General features: G+C 42.4%; 1 protein-coding gene across 1 annotated transcript in view; it reads left to right on the top strand.

Annotated features, from left to right (window-relative positions):
- The first annotated feature begins 134 nt into the window (after positions 1 to 134).
- Positions 135 to 14515, top strand: part of kibra (WW and C2 domain containing protein kibra) — a 50704-nt gene continuing 36323 nt past the window's right edge. The window contains exons 1-2 of the mRNA XM_012378990.2: positions 135 to 219; positions 336 to 2765. Coding sequence (XP_012234413.1) covers positions 2638 to 2765 — 128 coding nt within the window. The 5' untranslated portion in view covers positions 135 to 219; positions 336 to 2637. The remainder of the gene's footprint in view (positions 220 to 335; positions 2766 to 14515) is intronic.

Genomic DNA, 14515 nt, shown 5'->3' on the forward strand with positions numbered 1-14515 from the left:
TCCGATCACAGACGAATGTATGAAGAATAATTGACTATGATTGGTCAATATGTTACGGTTTAAAGCTTACTACATCTATTGTAGATCCGGCCTTAGTGGACAGAAATGCGCATGCGGCTTTAGCTGCCTTCTCGTATATACAAAATGGACGCGAAAGGAGAACGGAATGCGTAGTCGTTGAAGGAATATCTTGAAAAATGGAGCATGTTTTAAAGCACGGTATACTTTTTTCTCTGACTAATTGTAGAAGGGACAGCAAAGGCTTTATCCCCTTCAACAAACATTCTTGTAATTTATGAAACATAGATGTCTAAAAGATATCCTAATTTTCATAGGTGCTGTTATGCCTCGGATACTCCAGCTCGAATAGTGCCAGCTCGGCAGTGGAGCCGAATTCCAAATATATTCGCTCAGGATAATTCCAAGCACAATTTCCGATCTCCGATTTGTATTATGCATTAGTCAAAAGTGTCGAAGTACGTCGCCCTTTCGACATATTCGACTATTTCAAATAATTCTGCCATACTGTGTTCGTACAGTGGCGCCGTCGAGAGGCATAGCGGTAAATATGCGAAAGCGCAACATACCGTCCATTCTAGTACGGCGGTCAGAGACACACGAACTTACCGGCGGTCGGCGGTGGGAGGCAGAAGGCACGATGGGCAACGGCGAGCGCGACAAGGACAGTATCAAAATATGGTAAACCGCGCGGGACACGGGGAGAGCGATGATCGAGTGAGCAGTGTCTAGACAAAGATGGACGCCGTGAGTCGAACGGAGAAGACATAACATGGTCACGGTGAGGGAAACAGCGCATTCTTTCGCAGCAAGTGTGTGCGTGGATACGGGGAGGAGCGGGACAAGTGGAGTTGCGAACGGGAGAAAGAGGTACGGAACGAAAGAGAGAGATATTGCCGAGCATGAACGTCCAGTGGCATGTCTTCAAACACTCGGCATGCTCGTAGCTGACGCGAGGTGGTAGCGTCGTGGAAACGAGAAAATCGTCGCGCGTATTACCGTGAAATTCGGTGTGCATCATACCCGCGTCTTGTAAGTAAGCATTATTCTTGAACAGTAGAAGAATTGAACGGTGGTGCGACTTTCTTTCACCGGTTTCCAACGGACGGGATTACGCGGGACAGTCGGTGGTATCTGTCGGTGGGCTCTGTAGTGCATCTGAGTGAGTGCTACTGTCATCGTCGTCGATCGCGAGTTTGAATTAAAACGGTAAAGGGATAACAACGAGAGAATAAGTAAGTGATATATAAAACTGTTTTCACACATTGCGCGTTTATTCGAACTCAAAAGAGAGAAAAGCTACGGATGCCGCGATAGAGGGCGTCGAGTTCCCACATATTCTTGCGTGCGAAAAATGTCAAGATCCGCTGCACGGCATTAGCATTATAACCGCGGCTAATGCAACGAGGAAAAGGGAACACGGTGAAACGTGCTCCGCCGCTGCACGGAGCCGGCGATAGCGCGCGTCGCTTGAAACGGGTCGCGGGCCGTCGCTGCCGTTCCGCCTCCGCCTCCGCCACCGTCGCCGCAGTCGCAACCATCACCGCCGCTGCTGCCGCAAGAGACACGACGTCGCTGTAGCGTCCGGCAGGGAGATCGCGACGGAGCGACGTTCACGCAGGTCACGCGCGCGAGAACGAGTCGCGAAGTGGCTGCCGCGAGTGATCGTTCAAGTTAGTTTAAAAAGGACACTGCCGCGATTGTCAGACAATTGCGATTTGTTGTGAGCCCGTTAAAAGCTCGAGTGCAGCACCTTACGAGTGGATCTCGATGTGACACTCCGGTTGAACGAGAGAGAGAGAGAGATATGCTGGAAGGCGACTAAATTGTGCGAAGCGACAAAGCATCGAGAGAAAACAGAAGAAATATAAATAAGAGTGCGCGGTGTTTTGTTTTATTGTTTCTTTCTTTTATTTATTCTGTGGTGCATGAGAAGACGCGAGAGAGAGCGAGCGCGGGATCGTGGAAAGGATTCCGAGATTCCGACCAGCGGGAGGAATTTGTGTGCGCGAGTGTCAAACGAGGGAAGGAAGGAAGACGAGAAGAAAATAAGGAAGGTGGGAAAGAGAAAGGCCACGGGAAGGTGGTGATGATACGCGAAGTGCACCCGATCGATGCACCCGTGCGAGCAAAACACTACGACAGTGTCGCCGCCGCCGCCGCTCGCCACCTCTGGCTGCTCCTCGACGGTCGGCTATGTTAACGGTGGAATTCCGTTCGAGAAGAATCTGAAGGCGGGGATTCTGACGTCACGTTCATGATAATGAGGTATTCATGATGGCGGAGTAGTGCGCGAGCCAGAGCGAGAGAGAAAGAGTACGAGAGAAAGAGCGCGCGGTACATATGCCCGCTGCGCCTCGCGTATATGTGTGTGCAATACGTTTTATCGCCGTCTTCGTCGCTGCACCGGAATCGCCGCTGCTCGCCGTCTCCCTCATTCCCACCTCGTCCAATTTACCTGTCTCGTTCTCGCCCGTTCTTCACGTCGGCCGCACGACGAGTGAGAGAGAGGTTGTATATGCGGCCCGAGAAGCGTGTGTACGCGCGCACAGATATGCGCCCGTCGACCGCACGGCGATAGAGAGAGAGGTTTTGGATGGATTTAGAGCGCAGTGAAATATGCCAAGGAGACGGAATGGGGAGATACCGCTTCCGGAAGGATGGGACGTCGCCCAGGACTTCGACGGAAAGGTGTACTTCATCGATCATAATACGCGAAAAACTACATGGATCGATCCCCGGGACAGGTATGTAAAAGAAATCTTCCCCCTTCTTATTCGCAGCCGCTTTACTCGCTGCTTCACTCTTTCTCGGTACATCTTGAAAGCGCGCGCGAGCGCGCGCGCGCACGTTTTCAAGCGAGAATTCGCGTGCACATTGCGTCAGTGTGCGTGCGCTGGAGCGTCACGACGATGTTGCTGCTCTCCACACTCCGTTTCGGCCATCCCTCTCGCGCCGCGATCACGAGAACCGGGATCTCGTGAAGATGCACGATTTAGCGCGCGATTCGGCGGGAATGCGCGTATACGGGGTGTTACGGGTCGCTTTCTCTGCAAATTCCACATTGATTTTTCAAAACTTCGATCTCAGTAAAACATTAGTAAATCATTCTTGTTTATTAATCGATGTTTATTACATTGTTTGCTAATCAAACAATTCGAAATTGTAATTCTTATTTGTCCAAGGAAATATTTACCGGAAACTCACGAGAACCTTATCGTTATTCATTTATATCGCTCTGAAACGTTTAATTTGCGAAAATCCAATTTAATCCGCGATCGATTGCAACGTGAAAGAAAAAAAAAGATTATAAACGTTTTGTTATGACTGGCATGACTATACAGCATCACTGTTTCTAATCTAGCTTCTAATGCTCGTTGTATAGAGAAAGTGTGCGACTTCTCAGGCATCCTGTATACATTTTAGCGCAGGTCGCGTGCTCCGAAATCGCACGATATATAAACGCTCCGTGTAAATGTACCTTTAACACGTTCGCAGACTTTCCGCGAGCTCTCACCGGCGTATCGACTTTTTTTCAAGGATATCGCGAACAATGTTTCGCGGGAATTTTTATCCGCGTTATAACACATCGGCGAGCGAACCGGCAGATAAACCGTGAAGCCACGACGCTCGTCCGATTATAGTCTTGTGTGAATGCTGCTTAAGTTGATAAAATATGCACACTCGTGCATACACATACATACCCGCGCGTATCGCAGGCTCGAGGTATCGAGGCTGCATAGTTGCATATAGGCGCATACATTGATCGCGAGAGAAATTGATAGCTAATTCAGCGAACACGGAATCTTCCAATCTAGAAGCGATCGTGATTTTAACTGCTAAATATACAGATGCTACTCGATGAAACTTGTTTATTTTTATAAGCAATAAATGCGGGTAAAGTTCTGGACGTGTTTCAAATCAGCATGTGGCAGGAGAAACAAGTCGTCTACTGTTTAACGTTTGGATCCGAAGGACCATTCGAAGACACCCTTTTTATCTATTATCTTTATTCAGTTCATTTTAGAAAGCGTTAAAAAAAGGTGTTAGAAAAGACTAAGGTGTTAGAATCCTCACCTATTTCATTCAAAGGGAAACCATGAATCGCTTATCGAGAGATCATGTTATCTAACATGTGTCGCGTTGACGATAAATTCTCTGTAAAAGTTTCTGCACTAAATTAACGACGGATTACGGAAAGTTGCTATCGCCCTGCTGAAAAGAAAAAGACACTCCGCCCCCCCCTGATACTGTTATCTCGCGATAACCGCATACCATTCTTCATTGAATCGAGATAGATTTTCCTGTTTCGCATATATCGCGCGCATCATTGACGATCCTCGCAATTCACGTAATCTACGATCCTATGTAATTCCAGCGCGCTCGCGTGATTCTACATTCGTCGCGATCCACACGATCCCGCTACGTGTCTATGAAAATTTATGCCTGCGCAATTCTGCAGATCGAACGGTACAATCTTGTGAATCTAGATTTTGCCGTCAAGATTTTTCGAAAGCGTAAGATTGCGCGAGAAACGTCCTCGTCCTTTTTTCTGAAGTTTCTTGTTCCACTAAAAAATATACACCGAGCACACACAAATGTAATTACAAATGTAAACGTATAACAACGTTGAATTTGAATTTCTTAAAATAATATGTGCAACTTGGTATTGCGGATTCGTTACTTCAAATAATTGAAAACGCGACTGTTTGGAATGTGATACTTTATCTAAACTTGTAAGAGCTTTATCGAAAATGCGTCCTCGTCGTTGAACGTATGAATATAATTTTTAAACCTTTCGCACACATGTAATCTTTAACTCTCCGTATATTGATAAAAAATTCACATTTATTATCTAGATTTTTTTTATTGTTTTTATAAATTAGAGCAAATACGAAACACTTGAAAATTGAAACTTTATTCATTGGGACTGTGATGGCTAAATGTGATCTATTATTTTTTATTCCATTTACCCAAAGAACTGAAATAATATTTATAAAGAATCATTCGCAATAAAAAGTGTGCTATTTGCGCAGAACCGCGTTTTCGTCGATCGGCGCGGCACGTGTGAGCACCGCTTAAATTCACGAAGCATGTGTGTATATATATATATATATAATATATATATATATATATATTATATATATATATATACATACATATATATACATATATATATTATATATATTTTTTTTATTCGCGCGAGTACGCGTATATATCCATACCACATACACCGCGCAACTCGCCGGGAACTCGGCGGGACTCGCCGCGCCCGCATTCCATCCGCCAGGGCCGCGGCGCGACGTGCGCGCTCTCGCCTCGCTGAAAAACGCGAGAAATCTGGTGATCAGGCTCGGCTTGGCCTCTCTTGTCGACGGTCGCGTGGAAATCGAAACGCCGCGCGCAATTCGTGCCGCTGTTTTGCACATCGTCATATTATTAAAAAAAAAAAAAAAACCCCGCGCACTATCTCTCGTAATTAAATTCGCAAAAATTTCAATTAAAGCTTGTTACATCAATAATATTCAACGCATCATGGTGAATACATGTAATTTTTGCCTTATTCGAGAAGGAATTCTCCGAATAACGTGTGTCCTGGTACATTAATCCATGGAAAACGTTGTATATTCTGTTATCTCATTCTTTTAATTGATATAAAAGAAAAATAAGACGGCTTCACAGATCGATTGATCGATAAAGTAGATGATTTATTGAGAGCAAAGTCGAATCGAGATTTAGATCTGAGAGACCGTGCTGTAGATTGGACTTAAACTATAAACTTCCGGATTCGGCGCATTGTTTTAATTTTATTTGAAGTCGTTAACAATAATTGAAACTTAATATGAAAGAAATAATAACATCATCGATCATCAGAAGTTTGTAGACGTCACTTTTGCTTTTCTTCTCTATCGGATTTTTAATATTGGTTTTTATGTTTCTCTTTATAAATCATCGGTCGTTTCTACCTGCCTGTTTCTCGATAATCAGTTAAAGATTGATGATGTTTTCTCTTCCGTATTAATCTTTCGAATACTGTATTTTTCACACGGCTTCAAATAAAGCCATGAGATTTTGCACAACGTTGCTAGACAAAACAAACAAAAAAAAAAAACCATTATCGTGCACATTTTCGAAGGTTTCAACTGTTAGTTCTACTAATGCCCTGGTTGCCCTTTTCTTTGGCTAAACGCCTGAACTACTTCGGAGTGAACTTGTTTTGTTGCTGTCGTCAATTTGTAAGCTGCCGTTTGCCGGCACGAAAAAAAAAAGTATAATTTACGACTGTTACCTCGTAAATGTGCACGAACCGTGGTGGGGTGACGCCGCGAAATGCGTGTTTCTCCGACACAGCGAGAGAGAGAGAGAGAGAGAGAGAGAGAGAGAAAGAGAGAGAGAGAGAGAGAGAGAGGGAGAGAGGACAATAATGCAAATGCCAGTATTCGTAGGCGACGTAAAAATGTCAGGCTCGAGGTCTTTTTTATTCCGTGCGAGCGACCGGCCAGAGCGAGCAACGCCAACGCGATGCATTTGTAAACAGCGCGATCTTTTTACGCGATTGCGAGCGAGATCGCCTGATCCTCTCCGAGGAATGTTCTGGCAAGGGGCACAATGGAAAGGATCCAGTGGCGAGACTTTCCAATTGCATTCGGGCGTCAGAATTAGGAAAGCCGTGTTTACAGTTCTGGTTTATGAAATCTTATTGTCAATTTTCGTCAAGCGGTATAATGCACTCGTTAGTGCCGAGGAACGAGATCTCGTTCCTTTTTATTGTGACACTCGGGTCCGTATGGACCAAAAGTCCGCATACCGATTCGTATATACGTAGCCGTGGGCTGTTGTGTAAGTGCATCATCTTACGGGGCCAACCGGTATATAACATACATACTGCAACGGACCTGTACCTAAAAATAGACTCCCGCCCGCTTTTAGGACATTCTTTGACTGGCACGGGGGTGTAACTCTTTCGATTACGGCAATTTATTCACGACGACACAGTATGAACATTTGTGTATGAATTGTTCGTTTATCTAATGAATGTACATTCAATCTAATCGTCAGTCGCAAACGATTTATTTTCGCTCGAGATCGTTTTAAGCCGAGCTATGCATTGGAGATTGCGATTGCGATTGCGATTTGGAGATTAGAGTCCGACCGATCGAGCAATCTTAGCCCAGTTTGTCCCGATAGGTCGAATTCCAGTCTCCAATTCGCAATCTACAATCTTTAATGCACAGTCCGATGCGGACTTCAGATAACCCGCGATAGAATCCGAGATAAGAATCTATTTATAAATTTATGTAATAGAAAATATTTCAAGTGTCAGAATATACGTCTATCTGAAAACATCATTGATACTTTGTACATGTGTGTGTTCTCATTTTTTAAAATTTTTCCGGTGCACATAAAATTATAAATTTAATCTAAAAATTAATATACGCACATGAAAATATGAATAGAATTCTTCCTCTCTTGAACTTTGTCTCGAATTATAAATACCTTGAGCTTGACAATAAGTTCCATTAGCAAGATTAGCAATTTACGATCTGCTAATCGGATATTTTGAGTGGCGATAATCGAAAGAGCACGCTGTAGTAATAAAATCGTTCTTTTATTTCGTAAGAAAAACATTTCGAATGCACACCCGGAATTAATTCGACTGCGCTTCCTTCGAGACGCGCAATTTGTTCCTGTTTTCATTTCGCAGCGTTGAAATGCGAACAACAACGGCGTACAGAGCCTTTCCATGTATCGCCTCGCGTTCGTCGAAATCTCGAAATTTCGTTCCTCGAAATGCATCCACCCATCCCCTTTCGCCGATCCTCCCCCGCCGCAACGTCGATCTCTCCTTCTTGCATCGAGAGTGCGTGGCATGCATGCACGCATGCACGCATAGCCGAGTGCTGCATCTGCCTGCCGTCTGTGTTTAGAAAGATTTCTCCTCCTTCCACGGCCTTCGCTCCTGCACCGCCCTTCGCATTCCATTCGATAGTAGATCCGAGGCATTCATCGCGCACAACATATTATTTAATTTGCGAAATTTCCATGCCGATCCGCACTACACTTTTATTTCTCGGCTTATTTTTAGATCGATCGTTTGATCTAAAAATAATTGAAGCGAGCGATGCTTCTGCTTCCGCGCTCTCTAAATAAATCCACTATAAATCGTCCATAATTACCGCGAGCTTGTTAAAACCAGCTATAATTACTACTAGTTTGGTAATTCACGATGCATCATTATATTTGTCTAAATTGCACCACTATTATATGTTTGATACAATAATTTAAAAAGTTGAATATTGATCGAACAGATTGAATATTGATCTTAGCGTCTGTTAAGAGCTATATTTCAGTAGACAAAAATCACAGCGAGCACTGGATCCATACGATCGATATCACAATCAACAAAATTCCTTGCTAGAAATTGAGCACACGGTAATGTTACGGGATCGGCATACAAATTTCGCGGCTATCCTTTTAACTCAGGGACGGCTAGGGCAGCGAAACACTTGCTACCAGATTACGTCACGAGGGGAACGTATAGCAGCTGCTGTACGTCTTGTTTTTGACCCTTTCCCTCCCCCCCCCTCTCACTCTCTCTCTCTCTCTCGCTCTCTTTCGCTCTCTTTCTCTTGCTTCTTTTACCGTGCTAAGCACTATGCTGCGTTTCCCGATACAACGCACGTAAATCGTGACGTAAATCTAGCTTGCATGAGCTCGGGGAATTTCGCTGCCAAATATTTTTGGATTGTGTATAGGGGCCGAGTCTTTTCCCTCCTCCTTCGCTGCCGAGCGTCAGCAAGGCGAGCACGTGGTTGTACACTCGCGCGTGAGCATTGTTAACACGTTGGAGATGTTATGCTTGAAGTTAATATTATAAATATTTTCTATGTACTACACAAGTGTATGTTTGTCGGACTTTCCGTTTTCTGTCAGTTTGCAGCTTTCCACGAGATATTATCCGCGTTGATTTTCAATTTATCGTCGATGCGCGCTCAAAGGAATAACTTATTTGTTAAGTGTATGCTATTTTAAGTGAAAGCAATGCGTGTTTCGTGACGCAAACACTCGCGGGTTACGCTCGGACGGGTGCGCGCGATACGTTGCGTATATATGCGTTGTGCATACGTGTACGCGCGTTTTACGCGTATGTGCGTGACCAGAGCCGTGGCACGAATTGCAGGGCAGGAGTGTACCCAAACTTGGAAATTCGATACATTCTTTCGCCGTGACACGGCCGCATGCCGTCGAGGACGAAGGCAAACGGAGATTTCTGCGGAGGCCCCTTCGCGCGCGAGACTACCATTATTTTCTTCTCGGAATCTTTACGCCCCGGCGTATAAACGCCGTGGCAGAAAACCAGTCGTGTCCTCGACAAAACGCCCATTACATTGTTAAAAATATTTTAAACTGTCATTAGCCGCAATTACAATTTACGTTTTATGCAGCCACGCGTTTTACCGTAAACCACTGTCACCGTGCGTGCAATTAGTCGGTCGTGTATCGCAAAACGACGAACGCAAGATGCTTCTGTAAAGTATATACATTTCTAGCACGCAGAATATTTGTTTTTTTTTTTTTGTTTAATACACATTGCTCGTTTTCAAGGTTCTCTTAAAGTCTATATATTTTTTACAAATTTTCTACATGAATCCTTAATGCGCAAAAGATCATAAAATAAATAAGAATTCGAACATGAAAGAGTTTTACGAACTTTTCGATCTACAAATGTTTCAGCTGATTTTTCACAAACTTTCGTAATTGCGCGTAAGCAAAATAACGAAATTATTATAAAATGTTTTAATATTTGTATTGAATCACGATTGTCGATTTAGGCCCGATTGCACCAACGTTATTTTGGCTTAAAGTGAAACTTAAATATGTGTCTATTTATTTAGAAAGAAAGATAAAGATAGACACATATTTAAGTTTCGCTTAAATCCAAAATAATGTTGGTGCAACCTGGCCTTAAAAATATTTAGATAAAGAACAAGTATTTGTACTATTTGATCGATTGGAATGTTGCTAGTTTGCTTTACTTGGTGTAGATTTCTTAAATTTTTTTTCATATTAGCTTTGTCTAAAAATCTTTGTAAAACTAATAAATTTCTTAAATTCTTGAAATTTTTGAACAATCTTGGATCTGTAAAGTCAACACATTTTTTTTTTTTTTTTTTTTCCATTTTTGGTCTAAAAATTATGGAACTTTTTTTTATTTTTATAAGGAACTGTAGAACTATGAAAAGTGCTATTGGAACTGTAATTGTTTTTTTATATTAATAGAATATCGTGCTAACTTCACAGATCCAACAATCTTTGTATAATGTCGAACATACTTTTAGCTCGGGAGATCCGAATTATTTGACGTTCGATCTCAAGATCCGAACTGTCCGGCCATCTAAAATTTCCGAGCACTAGTTATTACATTCGGTCCATTCGACATTCTATACGCATTCGGAGCGAGCGAGACAAACGACTGTCTTGATGGTCACGCGAAGGTCTTCAGATACGGACGTTCACGCAACAACTGTATTTTACCTGATTTAATTTCGACGAGCGGAATTTTCAGTATACTATATCTGACGAAAAGTATGTCGCATTCCGAGTCTCTTGAACGAACGTACGGATCATTTTGTACAGGGTATTTCAGACCACCGTATTATCTGTTAATAGCAGATTTCTGAAACTTTTCATATAATAAAAATATAAAAATTAATGTGTGACGTGCTTGAGCGAATTTTGGCAATCTGATAAGCTTTAAATATTTTCTACAGTTAAAAATTTATAACCTCAACATTTTGATACGAAGATTTTCGTCTCGAAATGAATCTGCATTAACGGTTGGTATGGAGAACACTCTCTATATATATGTATATACATATACATATATATGTATCTTAATATCAAATTATACTCACTGCGCGACTGCAATCTCAAATCGCCGGATAATCGACGAAACGTTGCGTTGATCGTAAACATTCGCGGTAAATAACACGTTCCGGTAATTGTCCGTCGCTTTAATCGGCATTTCCGACAAAAATTCATGTGGATTAAGAGAGGAGCGGTGCGTGCAGGAGTTTGACGCGCGTTGGCTGGCGCGTCGAAGTGAGAAAGACGGGAATGCGCCGTTCGCTGCCAGAGCGCCTACGCTTTCGCGCGAACGTAAATCTTAACTTCGCCGGTATTATTGTAATGGGCGTCGTTTATTTCGGCGTGCGAGTAATTACTTCGTCACGTATGCAAGGTGTCCCAGACCTAGCGAGTTGCCTTTTGCGTGGTCCGATCATCGGGATAAATTTGCCTGAGAGAAAACGTCGCGAGAGTTCGATATAAATTGTTCATTTTTTCGACATTGAATATTTCTTCGTAATTAATTTTTATCTTAGAAATTTATTCAGATAATTTTGGTAAAATGCAATGAAGAATAAGATGAAGAATTTTATTCATTTATATTTTTAAAGTTTAATGTTTTTCTGAAAAGTTCTTTCTTTTTATTCATTAGTGGTTAAAAATTGTCGGTTTTACGACATTTCTGTTAATGTCAAGTTCACTTGACGTAGATGAAAGGTCCGTTGGATTCTGCACGTCTTGCATAGCAACGTTGCTATGCCGGCGCTGTCTCGGAAGCGCGGCTATTTAATCCGTATAGAGAGTCATCGTCGTCGCTCATGAAACTACAAAAATATACACTTTAGTGGCACCAGCGGGGCTAGGCCGATGTTCGAAGCGCGACATTAAGTGTCATCCCGTATATTCGCGCCAAAAGATTACGCCTCGGAGGATGTATGGAATGCGTGCTCGCGCGAAAACGCGCTGCATGGTGAATTTACGATCCTTTTGCAGCTTAGCCATACGAGGAATATTCATTTCGGTACGAACATTCGTTTTAATTAAATAACACAAGAGAAAGAGAGACAGAGACTTTCGTTCTTTCAGTCTTACATATTAAATGACAATGTTGCACTTTTTATGATTATTTCGAACGCTTTTGTAGTAAATAATGTGCGCGAGCGAGCGTAATAAATTCCTCGAATACCTCATTGATTGTATTTATTGCGACGTAAAAATTTACTATGCCTTTCAATCTTGTGTACGTTTGACTCGCTTGCCGCAATTTACGTGAAAAGTCGTGCACATTTTATGACAACAAATTTCACGCCTTTTTTTAAGTTAGTCAATGAGAAAGACTAACCGAGTAACATTCGGGCTTTGTATTTCACAGAAAACGGTTATTTTGATTTCTATTCTTTAGCACAGCATGATTTTCTACTTTCCATCGCTATTAGACTTGCGGCATTCACGAAAAGACTTTGCAAGCAGTCTTTCGTAAACGGTCGTCGGTAGCGACAGGAATATTACTGTAATCTCTTTCGGTAGCCTATTGTTTCCTTCGTACGCAATGCACAGGTATGCACGTTGACGGATTGCGATCTAGGAATCTCAGACACGCAGCCGGAAATGCACTGTGATATAGACATTGCGAACGAAAAAAAATTATTTGACTATATTTCAATTCTTTCTTTACTGCAATGAATCGCCGTGCAAATTAACGAGAAATATCAATGAAGAATAATTGAATTTCTTGTGAATTACAGGAAAAATAGAAATTAATCTGTACTGCAAATGCAATTATCGAATGCTTCTCGGAAGTAACTTGTATTGATATCGTTTATTTTATCGTTCCGGATGATTTAGTTTTATCCAAACCAGCTGAAAATATTCCGCCGAGTTTTTCTGAATGGAAGAACCGCTTCGAGATCGTGTTTCCGTGACTATAATTATACATCGGCATGTTAACGAAGTGCAGCGCGTTACACGAATTCGTAACTTTGTTTCCCTCGTAAATATGCGCCTGGTGAATGAGTCAATACGGTGTTTATCGACCACTGGAGTAGTGAATGATCGCGCGTCGTACCTAGCCTTATCGTCGTGACATAAAGGAGCATGTTATTGGTCGTTATCGCTTCTTTATGGCCGTGAAATACGAGCTCGTTAAAATCCTTCCGTCAGTTACATTTCTTCCACCTTTACTAATTAAAGTGAACTTTGTTAATTAGCATTGACGTTTGAACGATAATTTGACTTGTGCTACGTATTGCGTCTTTTTGCAATTGTAGCTTTCAACAAAATTCTTTCCTATGATTTTTCATATTTTAATTTTTATATTTTCTAATATAATTAATCACCTTGGGCGATTTTTTAATTAGGGGAGCAATTAGTTTTAATTACATTTAATTACCTAGTTATTTGTTAACAACGTGTTTCGATGTCGGCATATCGCTACTTCATTTCGCGTAAATTTAACACGGATGACCATCGGTGTGGCACGATAGAAAAACAGAGAGGAAGCGAACTGTTTTCGATGAAACTGTAGCAACGTGGAACGGCACGCGGCGGCTCGTCCTTGATCTACGGCTGAAGTTTCAGTTTAATTACGCCGGCAACGAGCGCATCTGCGAGCCATTTTTCTGCTTTGCTGTATTGGGACAATGTTCGTTTAAATATTTATCGCGAAATATCCGTGTCTCATTTACTCTACTTCATTAATTGTAACGACGTGAAATGCGATTGAATCACATCGCCTTTTAAGAGCGGATCTTTCGACTTTGAATTCGGAATTAATTTTATCGCTCCGACTGTACAGGTTTGATCGCGGAATCGCTCGGGGAACGCCGAAGTGCTTCGAAAAATGCAAATGAGTACAAGCGCGAGCAAAATTACTGAATCTTTTAATTCGGCTTTAACGGATAACGTAACTCGAGGCTGGATCGTCGAAGAGGTGCACTTAATACCGAAATTAAAAAATAAACATTTAAAAAAAATATACAAACATTTACGAAATATCCAGAAATAAAATTGAGGTACATATCGTTTCGTGATCACACGAGAAATTATATTTGCGTGCCGTGCGAAAAAGGAATATTCGGCCTTGGAGTAATCGTTACCGGCGTGCCACCAGATTTCGCGGTAATTCGCCGTAAAACAAACACATCGTCCATCAGGCTTGCACAATGTCTGTCGCGAATTGGAGCGTCCGTCACGGATCACCTAATGACGAAGGGGCTCTCGTCATCGCGCAAATATCCACGAGAGGGATCGACGAGAGAGAGAGAGAGACAGAGAGAGTGAGAGAGAGAGAAAGAGAGATAGTGAGAGAGCGAAAACGAGCGAGTGGGAGGGAGGAGGTGGGATACGGTCAGGCGTTGATGTTTCTGGGAATTTCTTTTTATTGCGTACGCGCGATAAAAGAAGAAAAGGAATGGCGAGCCGAGAGTCGGATGACGGCTGGTCTTTGGAATTCCAGCATACAGGAAATCACGCTAAAACGTCTGTTTACTGGCCGTTGTTGCGCAATTTTTGTTTGCAAGTCGAAGAAAGACGCGCGCTGCAAATTGGCGTGTGCGACGACGACGATGAATTCAAACAAACGCGATTATCGTCGCAGTTTCGGTCAAATTAACCAATTCCTCGAACGCCGTTGATGCAACCTTAACCGTTG

This window comes from Linepithema humile, chromosome 2 (genome assembly GCF_040581485.1).
Source record: "Linepithema humile isolate Giens D197 chromosome 2, Lhum_UNIL_v1.0, whole genome shotgun sequence".
NCBI lineage: Eukaryota > Metazoa > Arthropoda > Insecta > Hymenoptera > Formicidae > Linepithema > Linepithema humile.